Genomic DNA, 14,048 nt, shown 5'->3' on the forward strand with positions numbered 1-14,048 from the left:
CCACTTCCGCCGAGGCCTCTACTTCCGCCCTTACTAAGGCGTCTGTAAACCAAGCACTTCCGCCCTCTCGCAAGCCCAGCTTTCCAACGGTCATGGGTGTCCGCGCTTACCATCAGTAAGCCAATCAGACTCTGCATAAGCACGGCCTCGGCCCGAGCGGACGCTAATTGGTGCCCGCCGCCTGCATAGCAGCCGGTTGTGTGGGCCGGTTTAAACAACCTAGCTCCAGCTAGGGTAGGGGCACGAACCTGCGTTACCGTGGTCTCTAAGGTAGCTCGGGATCGCCCCCAAGCGCTTTTTCCCAGACAAGCATCTTGCGGCCCAGGCCACGCAGCCCTCCCCGAGGCCATTGGCCACAGCAATCAACCCAGAAGTCTAGATGGGCCCTGCGGGGGGCACGGCGAGGCCCGGGTGCTTCTTCGGCGTCTACCTGCTCTACTGCCTCAACCCTCGGCACCCGGGTCGCGTCTACGTCGGGTTCACAGTCAACCCTGCTCGTCGGGTCCAGCAGCACAACGGGGGCCGCAAAAAAGGCGGGGCCTGGCGCACTAGCGGGCGCGGGCCTTGGTAAGAGGGGACGGATCATGGTCAACGGGAGGGCTTCAAGGAGGAGGAGGGCCCGGCGGAGGAGAGGCCTGCTGAGAGGGGCGGGGCCCCTGTGGGGCTGAGAAACAGGACCGCGGTGGGGAGGCTAGTGACGAGGGCCGGCCTACCACAGGGGAGGAGCCTGGTGGAGAGGCGGAGCCCTGTGAAACAGGGCAGTGGGACACAGAGGCGGGGGTTGGGTAGAAGGGGACTGATGATCCAGGCTTGGTCCAGCGACAGCGGGGCTGGTGAACAAGGCTGGGGCTGCAATAGAGAGAACCTGGAGGCAAGAGAAACTGAGGATAGCAACTGAGTACCTGTGCTGGAGGCAGGGCCTGAGGTTGGCAGGTGCGAGGGTATGTACCTTCCCGAAGGCGGCCGGGCCTCGTGGGCTGGGCTTGAAAACAGGTGTGAGGACTCCACTCTCGGGTAGGACTAGAGGCTAACCCTGCCGAGGGGATTCAGCTTGACTCGGGATGGGGTGGGGTAGGTGAGGTGGGGGGCTCACAGGTCGCGCCTTCGTTCTCTTCCCCAGGGAGATGGTGCTCATCGTGCACGGCTTCCCTTCCGCTGTGGCCGCCCTTCGGGTAAGGAAGGAGATGGGGATGCGGGGAGGACGGGCTGGGGCTTGGGCCCTTCCCCGGGCGGCCCTGAAGCCGGGTACTCCCTGCCTGCAGTTCGAGTGGGCCTGGCAGCACCCTCACGCCTCGCGCCGCCTGGCACACGTGGGTCCGCGCCTGCGCGGCGAGGCGGCCTTCGCGTTCCACCTGCGCGTGCTGGCGCACATGCTGCGCGCGCCGCCCTGGGCGCGCCTCCCGCTCACCGTGCGCTGGCTGCGCGCCGACTTCCGCCGTGATCTCTGCCCGCCGCCGCCGCCGCACGTGCCGCTGGCCTTCGGGCCTCCGCCGCCGCGGGCCCCTGCCCCTAGGCACCGCGCCGTTCCCTTTGCCGACTCCGAGCCCACGCAGGACCAGGACGCCAAGGCCCGCTGCACCCTGTGCACGCGTGCACTCCAGGTGAGAGGCGCTCCAGGGGAGACGCTTCACCTGGTCTCCAGGGATGGGCGGGTCTAGGGTTCAGACGACTGAGGACGGAACTGTTTATTGAGGGACCAGGCAGCTTACTGACACCCCTTGTCCGCTCTGCCCCTCTTCCTTCACACCGGTACCCTCTTGCTGAAAGGGCCTTTGCCGTTCACCTTTGACTGGAAAGTTTTATGTAAAGCCCCTGGAACAGGGTCTGGTCCACAGAACTTTTCATGACTATTAGCGACATCATTCTACCTTGTTTTTTCTCTCAACCTGCTGCCACTTCTGACAGGATGAAGAGCACCCTCTGTGTTGCCCCCACCCTGTCTGCCCCCTAAGGGCCCATGTGATCTGCCTTGCAGAGGAGTTCCTGCAGGAGGAGCCAGAGCAGCTTCTGCCCCTAGAGGGCCAGTGCCCTGCGTGAGTCCAGCACCCCTCCCCTAAACCCTACCCTGGTTTAGCTCTAGGAAGATGGTGCCCAGTTGTTCAGGTCCAGGCCCGAGGCAGCTGAATCCTCATCTTGGCACCCAGGGCCTAGCCTGGAAGCTTGTGATGCCTGACTCTGTGTCTTCTACCAACTGCCCGCCTTGGTAGCTGTAAGAACTCACTGCTGTGGGGAGATCTGATCTGGCTGGGTCGGATGGGCACCGAGGAGGAGGACGACGACTTGGAATCAGAAGAGGTGAGAAGTGCCTTTGGCCCCAGCCTCCTACCCTACTCCGTCCCCTAGGCTTCCTTTGACCAACCCTTTTGTCCCCACAGGAGCACTGGACAGACATGCTGGAGATCTGAAGCTCAGCATCCCCAACCCACTCCTTTTCTGTGCCATCCCTGCAGGTCTGGGCAGTTTTTACTTGAGTACAATAAAAAGTCTGAGTTAAGCGTACCTTCTAGTGTGTTTGCTGGGGGGTGGAGCTAGGAGCAGACACCCTGCCAGTCACTGGGGTCTGAGGAGAACAGAGGATGGGGGAGGGGCTGCTGGCCCCAGCGTGGACCAGCCTCTCCTCTGCCTGGAGGTTCCCCTGCCTCAGCTTTCCCCAGCAAGCTTTTTCTGAGGTCACACATTTTTTGAGGGCTTGGGAGACTTGGACCCTTGACTCAGATCCCATCCACTTACAGTACCCAGCTTGACTTTAGACTTTAAAACAAATAGTAAGGACGAAGGCTGAGGAGGGCAGGGGGGATGCTCCCCTCAGATGGGGACCTGTGGCTCTCTAAGTCCCAGCTCCTTGTCTCTGTCTGTGGACCCCTCTTCAAACCCAGGGAAAGAAAAGCACCTTCCAGGGACCACTGTTCTTCCAGCAACCATGAATCAGGCTCCAGGAGGTCCCATGGCAGCCGTGGAGCTGGACTCACTCTGAGGGTTGTTAGATTCCAGCGTTCTTGCTCTTTCCTATCTTATGCTGCCTCAGAAACAGCTTGCCCTACCTTGCTCTGCCCCTAGCCCCATCACCCTGCCTACCCACAGCACTCTGGACTGGCCTTGTGGTCAGAGCCAGCAGTTCCTGGAATACCAGGGCTGCCGGGGGCCTGTGGGCCACCCCCGGCCTGAATCCTTGGCGTCTTTAAGACTGGCCTGGAACCAGCAGCCTACCTTGACACTTCATGCCTACCTTGAAGTGTCCACTTTTCCTCTCCACTCCTCTGCCATCTCTAGACCGGGTCAATTAGAAAAAGCTGTCTGGGGGCTGGCCCCGTGGCCGAGTGGTTAAGTTCTCACGCTCCGGTGCAGGCGGCCCAGTGTTTCGTCAGTTCGAATCCTGGGCGCGGACATGGCACCGCTCATCAAACCACGCTGAGGCAGCGTCCCACATGCCACAACTAGAAGGACCCACAACTAAGAATATACAACTATGTACCAGGGGCTTTGGGGAGAAAAAGGAAAAAAAATAAAATCTTTAAAAAAAAGAAAAAAAGAAAAAGCTGTCTATTGGCCTACCCTGCAGGGGTGGAGTTTAGAGGGGAGCTCAGGAGCCAGGATTACACAAAAATCCAGAAAGAAAACTAGTGGGCCCTTTGTCTAGTTTCCGTCTTTTGTTTTCTACATGCTAAACCCACATCTTGGGTTTTCTAGCCAGTCTAAGCTTGGCCCCAGCTGGGGTGTTAAGGAGGGTAGCACAGAGGGTTCCTCCCATCCCAGACTCTGCCCTTTGCTTCCTGGAGGACAGCCAAGTCCCAGTGCTAACTCCAGATCCCTCCCACTTTGGCCCTATAAAACCTTCAGCCCAGTGACAAGTTCTGCATTCACCACACTGCACCCGCGCCAAGCCACAGCACAGCGAGCTGGTCACAAGGCCACAATCAGAGAGATCAGGTGAGTGCCAAGGTGGGGACCAGCTGGGTCAGATCTCCCTCACTCTGCACTGTTAGCTCCTATTCTATCACTTGATCACTCTGCCCCTGCCTCTAACGTCCCTGTCGTTTCCCCATGGACAGCCAACTCAGTCCGCCAGCTCCAGCCCCCACCTGGCCGCTTCCGCTGAGTTACCACAGTTTTGCTCATTCACATACCACACCCTCACTGTGTATAACTGCTCAACTGGCTGTGTTATCCCCAAGCCAAGATGGAGTGTGGCTGCGCACATGGGATCACAGACCGGGCTGGCCTTTGGGAGGTTTCCATACGTGAGGGGCCCGGGGGCTCTAGGAGGGGATGTCAGGGAGAGGAGCCTCTTGGGAGTAGGCCAGGAGCCATGGCAGGAAGGAGTAAGAGAGAAAACTGGCTGGCACGGAGTTAGGACTGGTAGGTCCTAGAGGAGTAGTTTTTTCTAGTGCACGTTGGAATCTCCTGGAGAGATTCCAAAAAAACTGATATCTGGGTCTCATACCCAGAGAGTGATTTAATTGGCTTGGGGTATGTCCCGGCAGGCACTGGGATTTTTCAAAACTCTGCTGGTAAGTCAAAGGTACAGCCAGCTGACCCATTGCACAAGCGTTAGAGCTGGCTTTAAATCCAGCTTCGCCCCTCACCAGCTTTGTGGGTATGGGCAAGTCACTCAGCCTCAGCCTCCCTCAGCCTCAATTTCCTCATCTTAAAGCAAGAATTCAACAGACGGTGCCTCAGCCTCAATTTCCTCATCTTAAAACAAAGCAAGAATTCAACAGACGGTGGTGTTGTAATATTGTTGAGGGAAGTAGGCCACATTCTGGTCCCTGACACGGCAGCATGGAGCTGATCCAGGACACCTCCCGCCCACCACTGAAGTATGTGAAAGGGGTCCCTCTCATCAAGTACTTTGCAGAGGCACTGGGGCCACTGCAGAGCTTCCAAGCCCGGCCTGATGACCTGCTCATCAGCACCTACCCCAAATCTGGTAGGTGATCCTCATTACCACCCACCCCTCTCCTGGGCTGCAGTCCCCACCTTGGGCCAGCAAGGGCATGCCCTCAGCCCTGCTCACTTCCTGTTTCCCTCCCTCTCCAGGCACCACGTGGGTGAGCGAGATCCTGGACATGATCTACCATGGTGGTGACCTTGAAAAGTGTCGCAGGGCCCCTATCTTCATCCGAGTGCCCTTCCTTGAGTTTAAGGCCCCAGAGATTCCCTCAGGTGTGTGGTGGGGTGCTGGGGGCAAGTGGAGCAGAGGGAGGTAAGATCAGGGCTCCAGCTCAGACCTTTCCCTACCCATGGCTTAGGTGTCGAGGTTCTGAAAGATACACCAGCCCCACGGCTCCTCAAGACACACTTGCCCCTGTCCCTGCTCCCCCAAACCTTGCTGGATCAGAAGGTCAAGGTGAGTGGCAAAGGAAGCCTGGGAAGGAGGCTGCTTGGGCCATTCTAGCTTTGCCCTTGTCTTCTGGAAAGGTCTCCTTACTGCCTCCACTGGTCTCACCTTAAGCAGGGGAGGCCATCTGCCTCACACTCTGGTGGGGTCACAACCAGTGAAAGTGAGCGCCCTCTGTGCAGAGCTGAGAAAAGCAGTCTGGGTGCCCACAGGCCCGTAGAGGAGGGGGCTGGTGGGCATCTGGCACGCCTTGCTCCAAATCTGGGTATGGTGGCATTGAGGGGATTAGATTAGTATAAAATATGGTTCCAGGGACCAGCTAGGACTTTGGCATCAGAGCAGGGTTCAAAGTATCAGCTCAGTTGCTCCCATACCACAGGAGCATGAGCAAGTCAGCCTCTAAGCCTGTTTCCCCCATGGCCAAACCAGGAGAGAACCTCCCTCACAGGGATGCCATGAAGGGTAGAACACCTAGTGCCCGGTGTGCTGTGTGGTAATGACATGGGGGATGGGGGGTCATCCACTCCTCCAGGTGGTGTACCTTGCCCGCAATGCAAAGGATGTGGCCGTCTCCTATTACCACTTCTACCGCATGGCCAAAGTGCACCCTGACCCTGGCACCTGGGACAGCTTCCTGGAGAAGTTCATGGCTGGGGAAGGTGGGCCTGACTCTGGAGGAAGGAGGGGGTGGAACTGAGGGACAGCCAGCTCAAACTAATACCAACCTCTGTGTCTGTGTCCCCTGCCCTTTTCCCCAGTGTCCTACGGGTCTTGGTACAAGCACGTGCAGGAGTGGTGGGAGCTGAGTCACACCCACCCCGTCCTCTATCTCTTCTATGAGGACATGAAAGAGGTGAGACCACTTGCTACCACTTCCCTCCACGTCACACATGGGGAGGCAGGAACCTCACGGGCACTGGCCAAAGCCCCCCAAATTCCCTTCCCTATGGCAGTCCCCACCCCGCCTTCCCTGCCCAGGACTCAGAGCTGCAGTGCCATCTTGGTGGCAGCACTTTGCACAGCTCTTAACCTCCTAGCGCCTGGGTCAGCAACACGTGCAACTCTCCATCAGCCGTTTACTGCCATTGCTTCTCCCTGGGGCCAGTCAGGAAAAGAGGACTGTCCTGCCCTCACCCCTAAGGAATCAGAGCTCATTCCAAGATCACAGGGCATAAGGCAATTAAATTTGCCCCAGGGAAAGAGGAGCAGACAGTCAAGGTGCTGGGTCTGAGAGGTCTCTAAGCAGCAGTAGGAGATCCCAGAGAGGTTAGAGAGGGGCCTCCCTTTTGTTTGCTCAATGAGCAATCCAAACCTCCACTGAAGAGCTCTTCTGCTGCTCCAGAACCCCAAAAAGGAGATTCAGAAGATCCTGGAGTTTGTGGGGCGTTCCCTGCCAGAGGAGACCTTAGATCGCATTGTCCAGCACACATCTTTCAAGGAGATGAAGAAGAACCCCATGGCTAACTACAGCACCATCCCCTGTGACATCATGGACCACAACATTTCTGCCTTCATGAGGAAAGGTGGGTGCCCGCCCAGGATGGGCATTTGGGGAGGCGAGGGTGGAGGCGGCAGCCAGAGCCAGCCCTGAACCACACAGGGCCTCCTCTGTGGCCGGGACCCCCAGCTTCCCTCCTTCCTTCCTTCCACAGGCATCGCGGGGGACTGGAAAAACACCTTCACCGTGGCCCAGAACGAGCACTTTGACACCGACTATGCTGAGAAGATGGCAGGCTGCAAACTCAGCTTCCGCTCAGAGGTGTGAGTGGTGTTCATCAGGCCTTCTCCAAAGGGAGTGGTGTGAAACAAGCCCGATCACAGCCTCAAGAATAAAATAAATTTGTGTCACACGGAGAGGCTCTGTTGGAAGCTAAGAGCAAACCTGAGCTAAAACAGTAAATGCCCACTGGGACCAAACGAAGCCATTTCCTCTATGGCCTCCAACTTGCCCTACACGGGGAGGGGAAGAAGGGTCTGGAAAAGTAAAACCAGGAGACATGGGCAAGGGGGAAGAATATTTATTTGATCACAAAATCTTTTGTTGCATTCCCCCTTGAAGGTGGCAGGAGATTGCGAATCTGCCACCCTGCTTCACTTTTTCTTGGGCTCCTTACAAGCCACCACGTACCTCTGGGCCACATTGAGGGGAGGGGAGTAACCATCTGCATAGGAGGTGTCTTCAAACAGGACCGAATAGTCATCCTGGGGCTGTGGCAGGGGGCAGACAGGAGGGGCTGGTCAGAGGCCACCAGGTGAGGCACCCCCAGGCCTTGACCAACAGGAACCTCTGGTGCATGGGCTCCCAGCCGCCTTTCCTCATCTTCACTCATGAAGTCTAGATGTTTGAACCCAGTCCCTGCCACTACAGAGCTCTTTTCTCAGCAACAGAAGGCCAAGGGCAGGGGATAAAGAGTGGGGAGAATGGAGACTACCTACATGGGCGGGTCATAACTGGAGGCTCTGGTGCTTTTTGGGGACTCTGCTTAAGGGGATCAAGGACAACCCAGAGGGTAGCAGCCAGGGATCCTGGAGAGAGGGGAGAACTGCCATTGGGTGATGGGTGACCAGGGTGCCAGCAATGTCACAGGAGCACAAGAGAGCCTCAGGCCAAGGAAGGGCAGTGGTGCAGGAGTCAAGGGTGGGAAGACAGGCCCTGGGCATGGCGCTTCCTGTTTCAGGGCTCAGGCTGCTCATCTCAGTGCAAAAGTGAGGTTAGCTCAGAGGCCACACCAGGTCCACTCCACTCAGGGCTGGCTAAGGCTCTGAAGGTTCAAAAGAGGTCAGCTGGTGCTGCCCTGGAGGACAGGGCAGGAGGGGAGTTACAGGGCAGAGTGTAAGCAGAAGAGGGAGGGCAACTCGCAGGACCCTCCCAGCCCAGAGAGGCCATAAGATGAGGACAACAGGGGAAGGCAGTGAGAAGATGATCCCATGACCCATCTGGTCAGCCCCGTCCTGGTGTCAAGCAGGGTCTCTCCCATGGGGGCTGCCTTACCCGTTGTGGGGGTGTGTGGATCAGAGCACGATAGAAGCAGGTGGTTTGGGGATACAGGGCCAGCACGAGCTGCTCCTTCTGGAATAAGGCTTCAGGGTCCGTCTCAGGGTTGGCTTTCCACTGGGGCAGTGGGATGATACGCCGCCGGCTCAGGGTGTGTCTCCTGGAGGGGGAGCTTAGGTCAACCCATAGCCAGGTGAGGGGCTCCTTCCCAGCAGCTCAGCTGTCCCCAAGGCTTCCGCGGCCCCTCCCTGGCCAGCACACTCACTCTTTGCCTTCTTCATCAATGTCATCTACCTCATACCTACGGGTGAACAAAAGGAAAATGGTGGATGCAGGGAGACGCAGAGTCCAAGTTGGGGAGCCGTGAGGAGGGGAAGGAGGAGGGCGGGGAAGAGAAGTAGCCCAAGGAGACGGCTGCCTCCCCTGCCATCTCCGTCCCTGCAGGCACCCTCGGGGAAGCTTTTCTCCCATCCTGCAGATGGGTGAAAGAGGGGCAAGTGTGATGACAGGAGAACAGCCCACAGGGCTGGGTGTCCACTCACTTGTTGGTGGCATGGCTGTAACTGACCACTTCGGCCAGGATCCACTGCTCATCCCCATCCACAGCCTTGACTCGGGCAGCCACCTTGTCTCCAGGTTTGGCCACGTAGTCCCCAGAGGCCGGAATGGCCCCACAGAGGGGTGGAGGCCTGAGGGTGGAATAAAGTGTTAGTCCCAGCCCCTCCCTTGCCAGCTCCCCCCACCATGGACCCGCCCTCACTTGTCACCAGGCTTCCCGATCCACAGGGGCAGGGTCATGGCTGACTGCTGCAGCAGGGTCATCAGCACCCCCCTGCGCATGGTCTTCCGAGGGGGCTCCGAGTCATTATACAGGCCCGCAATCTTGGCCGCTGTGGGAAGGAAGTGAGCCCCTGAGGCAACAGGGACAGGGTGCCTGTCCCCAGACCCACCCTAGCATGCCCGCACTGAGCTGTCAAAGGAGCTCAACCTGGAGCCCCACCTCCTGAGTTAGCACCGAGGGCTTAGATGTGATCCCTGCCCCTTCCACTAGATGCCCCGGTGAGGGAGACTGCCAGGCTACACTAACAGATGGTTGAGACGTCAGCTTAGTGGATTTGCTTGGGGGGAAGGAACTAGAAGCGGGTAAAAGGGGGGCTTCTGAGGTGCTGGTCATGTTCTGTCTCTTGATCTGGGTGCTGGTTACGTCCATTTGTTCAGTGAGCGACGCTGTCACTCAGCTGTACATACACTCACGTGCTTCAGCAAGAGAAGTGGGAAAGCCTCGACCATCTGGAAGGATTTGGACCACACCCTGGGTAAACTCCACCTGAAAGGCCGGCTTCAAGACACCCAGGATGTGGCTCTCAAAAAACAGTGAGGTTCTCACCACTGCGAGGAATGGAAGTCGGGGAAGGAGGAGGCTGACTGCGCCCGGCAGTAGAGGATGTGAGAGGAACATGAGGGCGCGGGGCACATCGTCCTGGTCTGCAGAGGGGGAACCGGGGAGGCCCTGCCTGAGCACTCGGCACCATCTCCATTCCCTTTCCAGCCCCAGGGCCCAGGTGCGCCTCTCGGTCAGAAGCCCATGGGATGATCACACCAGGCTGAGGTTACAGGCTCCCCTGCAGGGAGACATACTGCTGCTCTCAGGAACCCGCACTCCACCTGGTTAGGGAACGCCAAACTTGTCTCTAACTCACCAATCCGCCTCTCTTCCAACAGAGACTTGATTTCCGCAATCTTATCTAGGGCTTTCCGGAGGATGCTGAGGTTGGGGAGAAGGGAGAGAAGAGCGATGGATGAAGCACGAAGCATAGACTTCCTTTTCTGGTTACGGCAGGCTGGGTAACTCAGGCCAACCCTACTGCCAAAAACTGGAAACCCTACATCTGTTTTTTAATCTGAAAAGTATAAAAGAACTGATGAGACAGTAAAAAGTAGCAGGCCAAAACATCTAAGGATCCTAGAGACATAAGCAAAGCAGAGAGAGCTGCCATTGCCTGAGTTTGACAAATCCTGAAGAAGTGTTGCTGAGTGCCGGCAGCCTCGAACAAGCTCCCGAGATAGGGAGGACAGAAGTTCAAACTCGGGGTCTGCCCAAGGTGGGACATGTACTAGGAGACACTCCAGAGGACTATGGGGAGTTGTCTCGACTCAGAGCAGGGCCAGGTGGAGGGAACGTGTCCCTGAAAGGCTGCAGCCCCAGAAAAATCTCTGGAGTTAGTTTACAGGGGCTCAAGAGTGGCTGGGATCCAAGCAACCTGGCAGATGTGAACACAAATCCTTGCCAGAGGAAGGCTTCTTTATCCTAGACCTCGGGGAATGTCCCCCAAAGAATAGTTCAACAGCAGTTAGCAGCACAGACTCCACTTTGTGTCATTTACTCTCCAGTCCATTCCTCTAGCAAACGTTTAGTAAACGCCCCCATGGTTCTGAGGCCTTTGTTCATCAGGGGGGAGACACATAAGAACACAGCCCAATACAGTGTCACAGAAGGTGTCCCAGTGCACGTCCCAGAGGGCATGACTCGTGTGGAGCTCATCAGGCAGAGGCCAGAATAGGGGCAGCTTTGGCAGAGGGAACTGGGCAAATCAAAGCAGGGAGGGTGAACACTTTGCCCCATGTGCTCAGGTAGTCGCAGTTCACCATGGCTGGGGCAGGATGCATGGAGGGCTCAGCTAGTGCGCCCACAGGCTTGTGAGCCCTGGGACACAGGGCTGTCAGCATCCAGGACAGCAGAGACAGAGTAAAACCCAGGAGGCCAAAGGGGACTTTGGAAGTCTGGTCATTGCTGCTGGGCCTGCTTGGAGGACAGTTTTATGTAGCATGTCCTAAGCTGTATTCTGTGAGATATTAATGCAGTGGTTCTCAGCTCTAGCTGGACATCAGAATCCCCTGGAAAGTTTTAAAAAAATCCCAAATGTTTTAAGCAAGAATCATAAAGATACCAAATCTACTGGGTCTGATGTGAAATGGGACATTTACATAGTCTCAAAGTACCTCCCTTAAGACACTTACTAAGTATACAATGGAAAAGAGCAATAACTGGACATGGGAGAAACCAGGAAGAGAACGCCTTATTGCATGGGACAGTGTCTTGTGCCTTCTGATATGAGGCACCAAGGACAACATCATTCCTGTGCTATTACTGCCGAGAGTGTAAAACCTGAATCTAATCGTGAGGAACGTCAGACAAACCCAACTGAGGAGCAGTGTACAAGATCACTGGCCTATCATCTTCAAAATGTCAAGGTCATGAAAGGCAGAGACAGCCTGGGAACTGTTCCAGATTGAAGGAGACTAAAGAGACATGATAAATGCTGTGTTGATCTGTACTAGAAAGATGTTCTTTTCTTTTGCTATAAAGGACATGAGTGGACAGTGATAAAATCTGAATAAGATCTGTAAGTGAATAGTTTTATATCAGTGTTAATTTCCTGACTTTGAGAAATGTACCGTGGTTGTATACGAGTGTCATTGTTTTTAGGAAATACTGACTGATGTATTTGGAGGTCAAGGGGCATCATGTCTGCAACATAAACAATTCAGGAAAAAAAAACAGCGTGTGTATATATAGAGAATGATAAAGCAAATGTGGTAAAATATTACATTTATGTAAGTCTGAAATTACACAAAAATAAAAGGTTAAATCAGTATCAACGTCTGAGCTCCACCCCAATTAAATCAGAAGCTTGGGGCATTGCCAGACTTGAGAGCCAGTGTGTAAATGTATTCCAGGGCCAAGCAACTTGGTGAAATACTGAGTGAAAGAAATTGTTATTGCAGAGCTTGGCAGAGCCTTCAATGCCTTAATTTATGCTGTGAGTCTCTAGGAGAGGAATGCAATACTCCATTTCGTCAAGTTAGTGCCGTTCCACAGCAGAGATTCGAGGAAACAATGTTTTAAGATCACTTACTACATAAAAAGCAATTTTCTGGAACTGAAACTTCTCCATCTCAGAACCATAAAAGCTTCAGTTCATTGAGTATTACCTCCCAGGCAAAGTGTGGGACCCTCCCTTCTGACAGGCAGCCAGCCAGCCTGGCAGCAACCCTTGGGGATGAGGCTACCCCAAGAGTCCCACTTCACCTGGAACAACTGAGAAGGGCTTCTTTCTGGCTGACATTCCTTCGAATGCAACCAAGAGCCCAGAGCCCTAACCTCTCTCCCCCACCCCCAGCACCTCCTCCCTGACCGTTAGCAAGCAGCTAACACAGTGTGGGCCCTTCAAAATAATCCAATACTGCTGCATACAAATGCACAGCATAATCATTTGATTAGGGAAACATTTTAAAAAGAAAAAAGGTAGGGGCCGGCCCCGTGGCTGAGTGGTTGAGTTCGCGCGCTCTGCTGCAGTGGCCCAGGGTTTCGCCAGTTCGGATCCTGGGCGCGGACATGGCACTGCTCATCAGGCCATGCTGAGGCAGCATCCCACATGCCACAGCTAGAGGGACCCACACCTAAAAATATACAGCTATGTAGCGGGGGGCTTTAGGGGGAGAAAAGGGAAAAGTAAAATCTTTAAAAAAAAAATTAAAATTTTTTTTAAAAAAAGAAAAAAGGTAAAAAATATTTCCTTTTGGGCCTTCTCCCTGGCTGAGATAGTTGGAGGTGTGCTTGCAGAGTGTCTTAGAAGAAAAGCAGCTGATGACAGGGGCGCTGGACAGATGGAGCCCTCCTCGCTTCCTCCCACCGAAAGCAGAAGGAACCCGCGGCCACACTGCTGGCTTCTTAGCAGTCCTTGGCCCCAGACTGCAGTAGGGGAGGTGGCTGCAATAGGGGGATAAGGTAATAGGTGGTAGCTTCTCAGGCACATGGCTTTTTTGCCCACCTCTAAGTGGTCTCTGCTTGAGTGTGGTCCGTGTCACGGGTGAGGAGGGAGAAATATCTTCCCCTGGCCTCCGAGCTGACACATCCTGTGACATGTCTGGACTAGAGCATGACATCTGGTCAGCAACATGGAACAATATCCATGCCGCAGGTGCCCACCAGCAGACGGTCTGCTTCCAGGCCCCAGTGCCTGCCTCAGAAAGACAGTCCTGGCACTATGGCCTTCATTCTCTCCTCCAGGCCTGTGAGTCATTCAGGCCCTTGGAAAGCGAAGCTGTACCTCTGCTGGTACTAGCTTAGCTACTCCTAAAACTACCTTCCCTAGCTGGAACTCTGAGTGACTGAGGCTGTTCAAAGAGAGACGCCCATTGTCTGTGGCCAAAGTGTCACTGAGGACACCATCCCTTACGCTGTGCACTGCCCTTTTAGAGCTGCATCACTCGTTCCCACCCACGAATGGCTGCCTATCCTCCACTACAATATGGAGAGGGAGACCTTTGCCTTTGTTTCCCTTTGACCCCTGCTGCCAGTGTGCCACCTCAAGGCCTTTTAAAAAAAAAAGATGAGGGGCTGGCCCCGTGGCCGGGTGGTTAAGTTGGTGCGCTCCGCTGCAGGCAGCCCAGTGTTTCGTTGGTTCGAATCCTGGGGACGGACATGGCACTGCTCATCAAACCAGGCTGAGGCAGCGTCCCACATGCCACGACTAGAAGGACCCACAACTGAGAATATACAACTATGTACTGGGAGGCTTTGGGGAGAAAAAGGAAAAAGATAAAATCTTTAAAAAAAGAGATGATTGGGGGCCAACCCGGTGGCGCAGTGGTTAGGTTCACCCATTCCATTTTGGTGGCCCTGGGTTTGCCAGTTTGGATCCTGGCTGCGGA

At 55.3% G+C, this 14,048-nt stretch overlaps 3 protein-coding genes across 24 annotated transcripts in view; 2 read left to right on the forward strand and 1 right to left on the reverse strand.

The window, feature by feature from the left end:
• Window positions 1-46: 46 nt before the first annotated feature.
• On the forward strand, window positions 47-4,834 carry SLX1A (SLX1 homolog A, structure-specific endonuclease subunit). 13 transcript variants are annotated; one of them, XR_011524781.1, is made up of 8 exons: window positions 380-567; window positions 1,121-1,172; window positions 1,263-1,601; window positions 1,906-2,033; window positions 2,145-2,295; window positions 2,376-2,450; window positions 3,838-3,927; window positions 4,652-4,834. XR_011524781.1 is itself a non-coding variant. In XM_070568138.1 (7 exons), the coding sequence occupies exons 1-6, from the start codon at window positions 380-382 to the stop codon at window positions 2,403-2,405; spliced, it is 825 nt and encodes a 274-aa protein (XP_070424239.1). In that variant the 3' UTR covers window positions 2,406-2,450; window positions 2,877-3,535. The 13 variants fall into 13 exon arrangements, 4 of the variants coding, with proteins under 4 accessions (XP_070424238.1, XP_070424239.1, XP_070424237.1 ...); XR_011524778.1 differs by having other exon boundaries at window positions 2,208-2,295; XR_011524777.1 differs by having other exon boundaries at window positions 1,121-1,601; window positions 2,208-2,295.
• On the forward strand, window positions 4,780-7,192 carry LOC103547177 (sulfotransferase 1A1). Its single transcript, XM_008514239.2, has 7 exons — window positions 4,780-4,927; window positions 5,038-5,163; window positions 5,250-5,347; window positions 5,871-5,997; window positions 6,097-6,191; window positions 6,681-6,861; window positions 6,991-7,192. Exons 1-7 carry the CDS (start codon window positions 4,780-4,782, stop codon window positions 7,101-7,103), a joined length of 888 nt encoding a protein of 295 aa, XP_008512461.1. The 3' UTR covers window positions 7,104-7,192.
• A 148-nt stretch (window positions 7,193-7,340) lies between these two features.
• Window positions 7,341-14,048, reverse strand: part of SGF29 (SAGA complex associated factor 29) — a 36,833-nt gene continuing 30,125 nt past the window's right edge. For all 10 annotated transcript variants that reach the window (XM_070568126.1, XM_070568128.1, XM_070568129.1 and 7 more), the window contains 6 exons: window positions 10,034-10,098; window positions 9,094-9,223; window positions 8,876-9,022; window positions 8,599-8,634; window positions 8,331-8,493; window positions 7,341-7,546 (listed from right to left, as the gene is read on the reverse strand). In XM_070568126.1, the coding sequence (XP_070424227.1) occupies window positions 7,430-7,546; window positions 8,331-8,493; window positions 8,599-8,634; window positions 8,876-9,022; window positions 9,094-9,223; window positions 10,034-10,098 (658 nt within the window). In that variant the 3' untranslated portion in view covers window positions 7,341-7,429. The remainder of the gene's footprint in view (window positions 7,547-8,330; window positions 8,494-8,598; window positions 8,635-8,875; window positions 9,023-9,093; window positions 9,224-10,033; window positions 10,099-14,048) is intronic.

This window comes from Equus przewalskii, chromosome 12 (assembly GCF_037783145.1).
Source record: "Equus przewalskii isolate Varuska chromosome 12, EquPr2, whole genome shotgun sequence".
NCBI classification, from domain to species: Eukaryota; Metazoa; Chordata; class Mammalia; order Perissodactyla; family Equidae; genus Equus; species Equus przewalskii.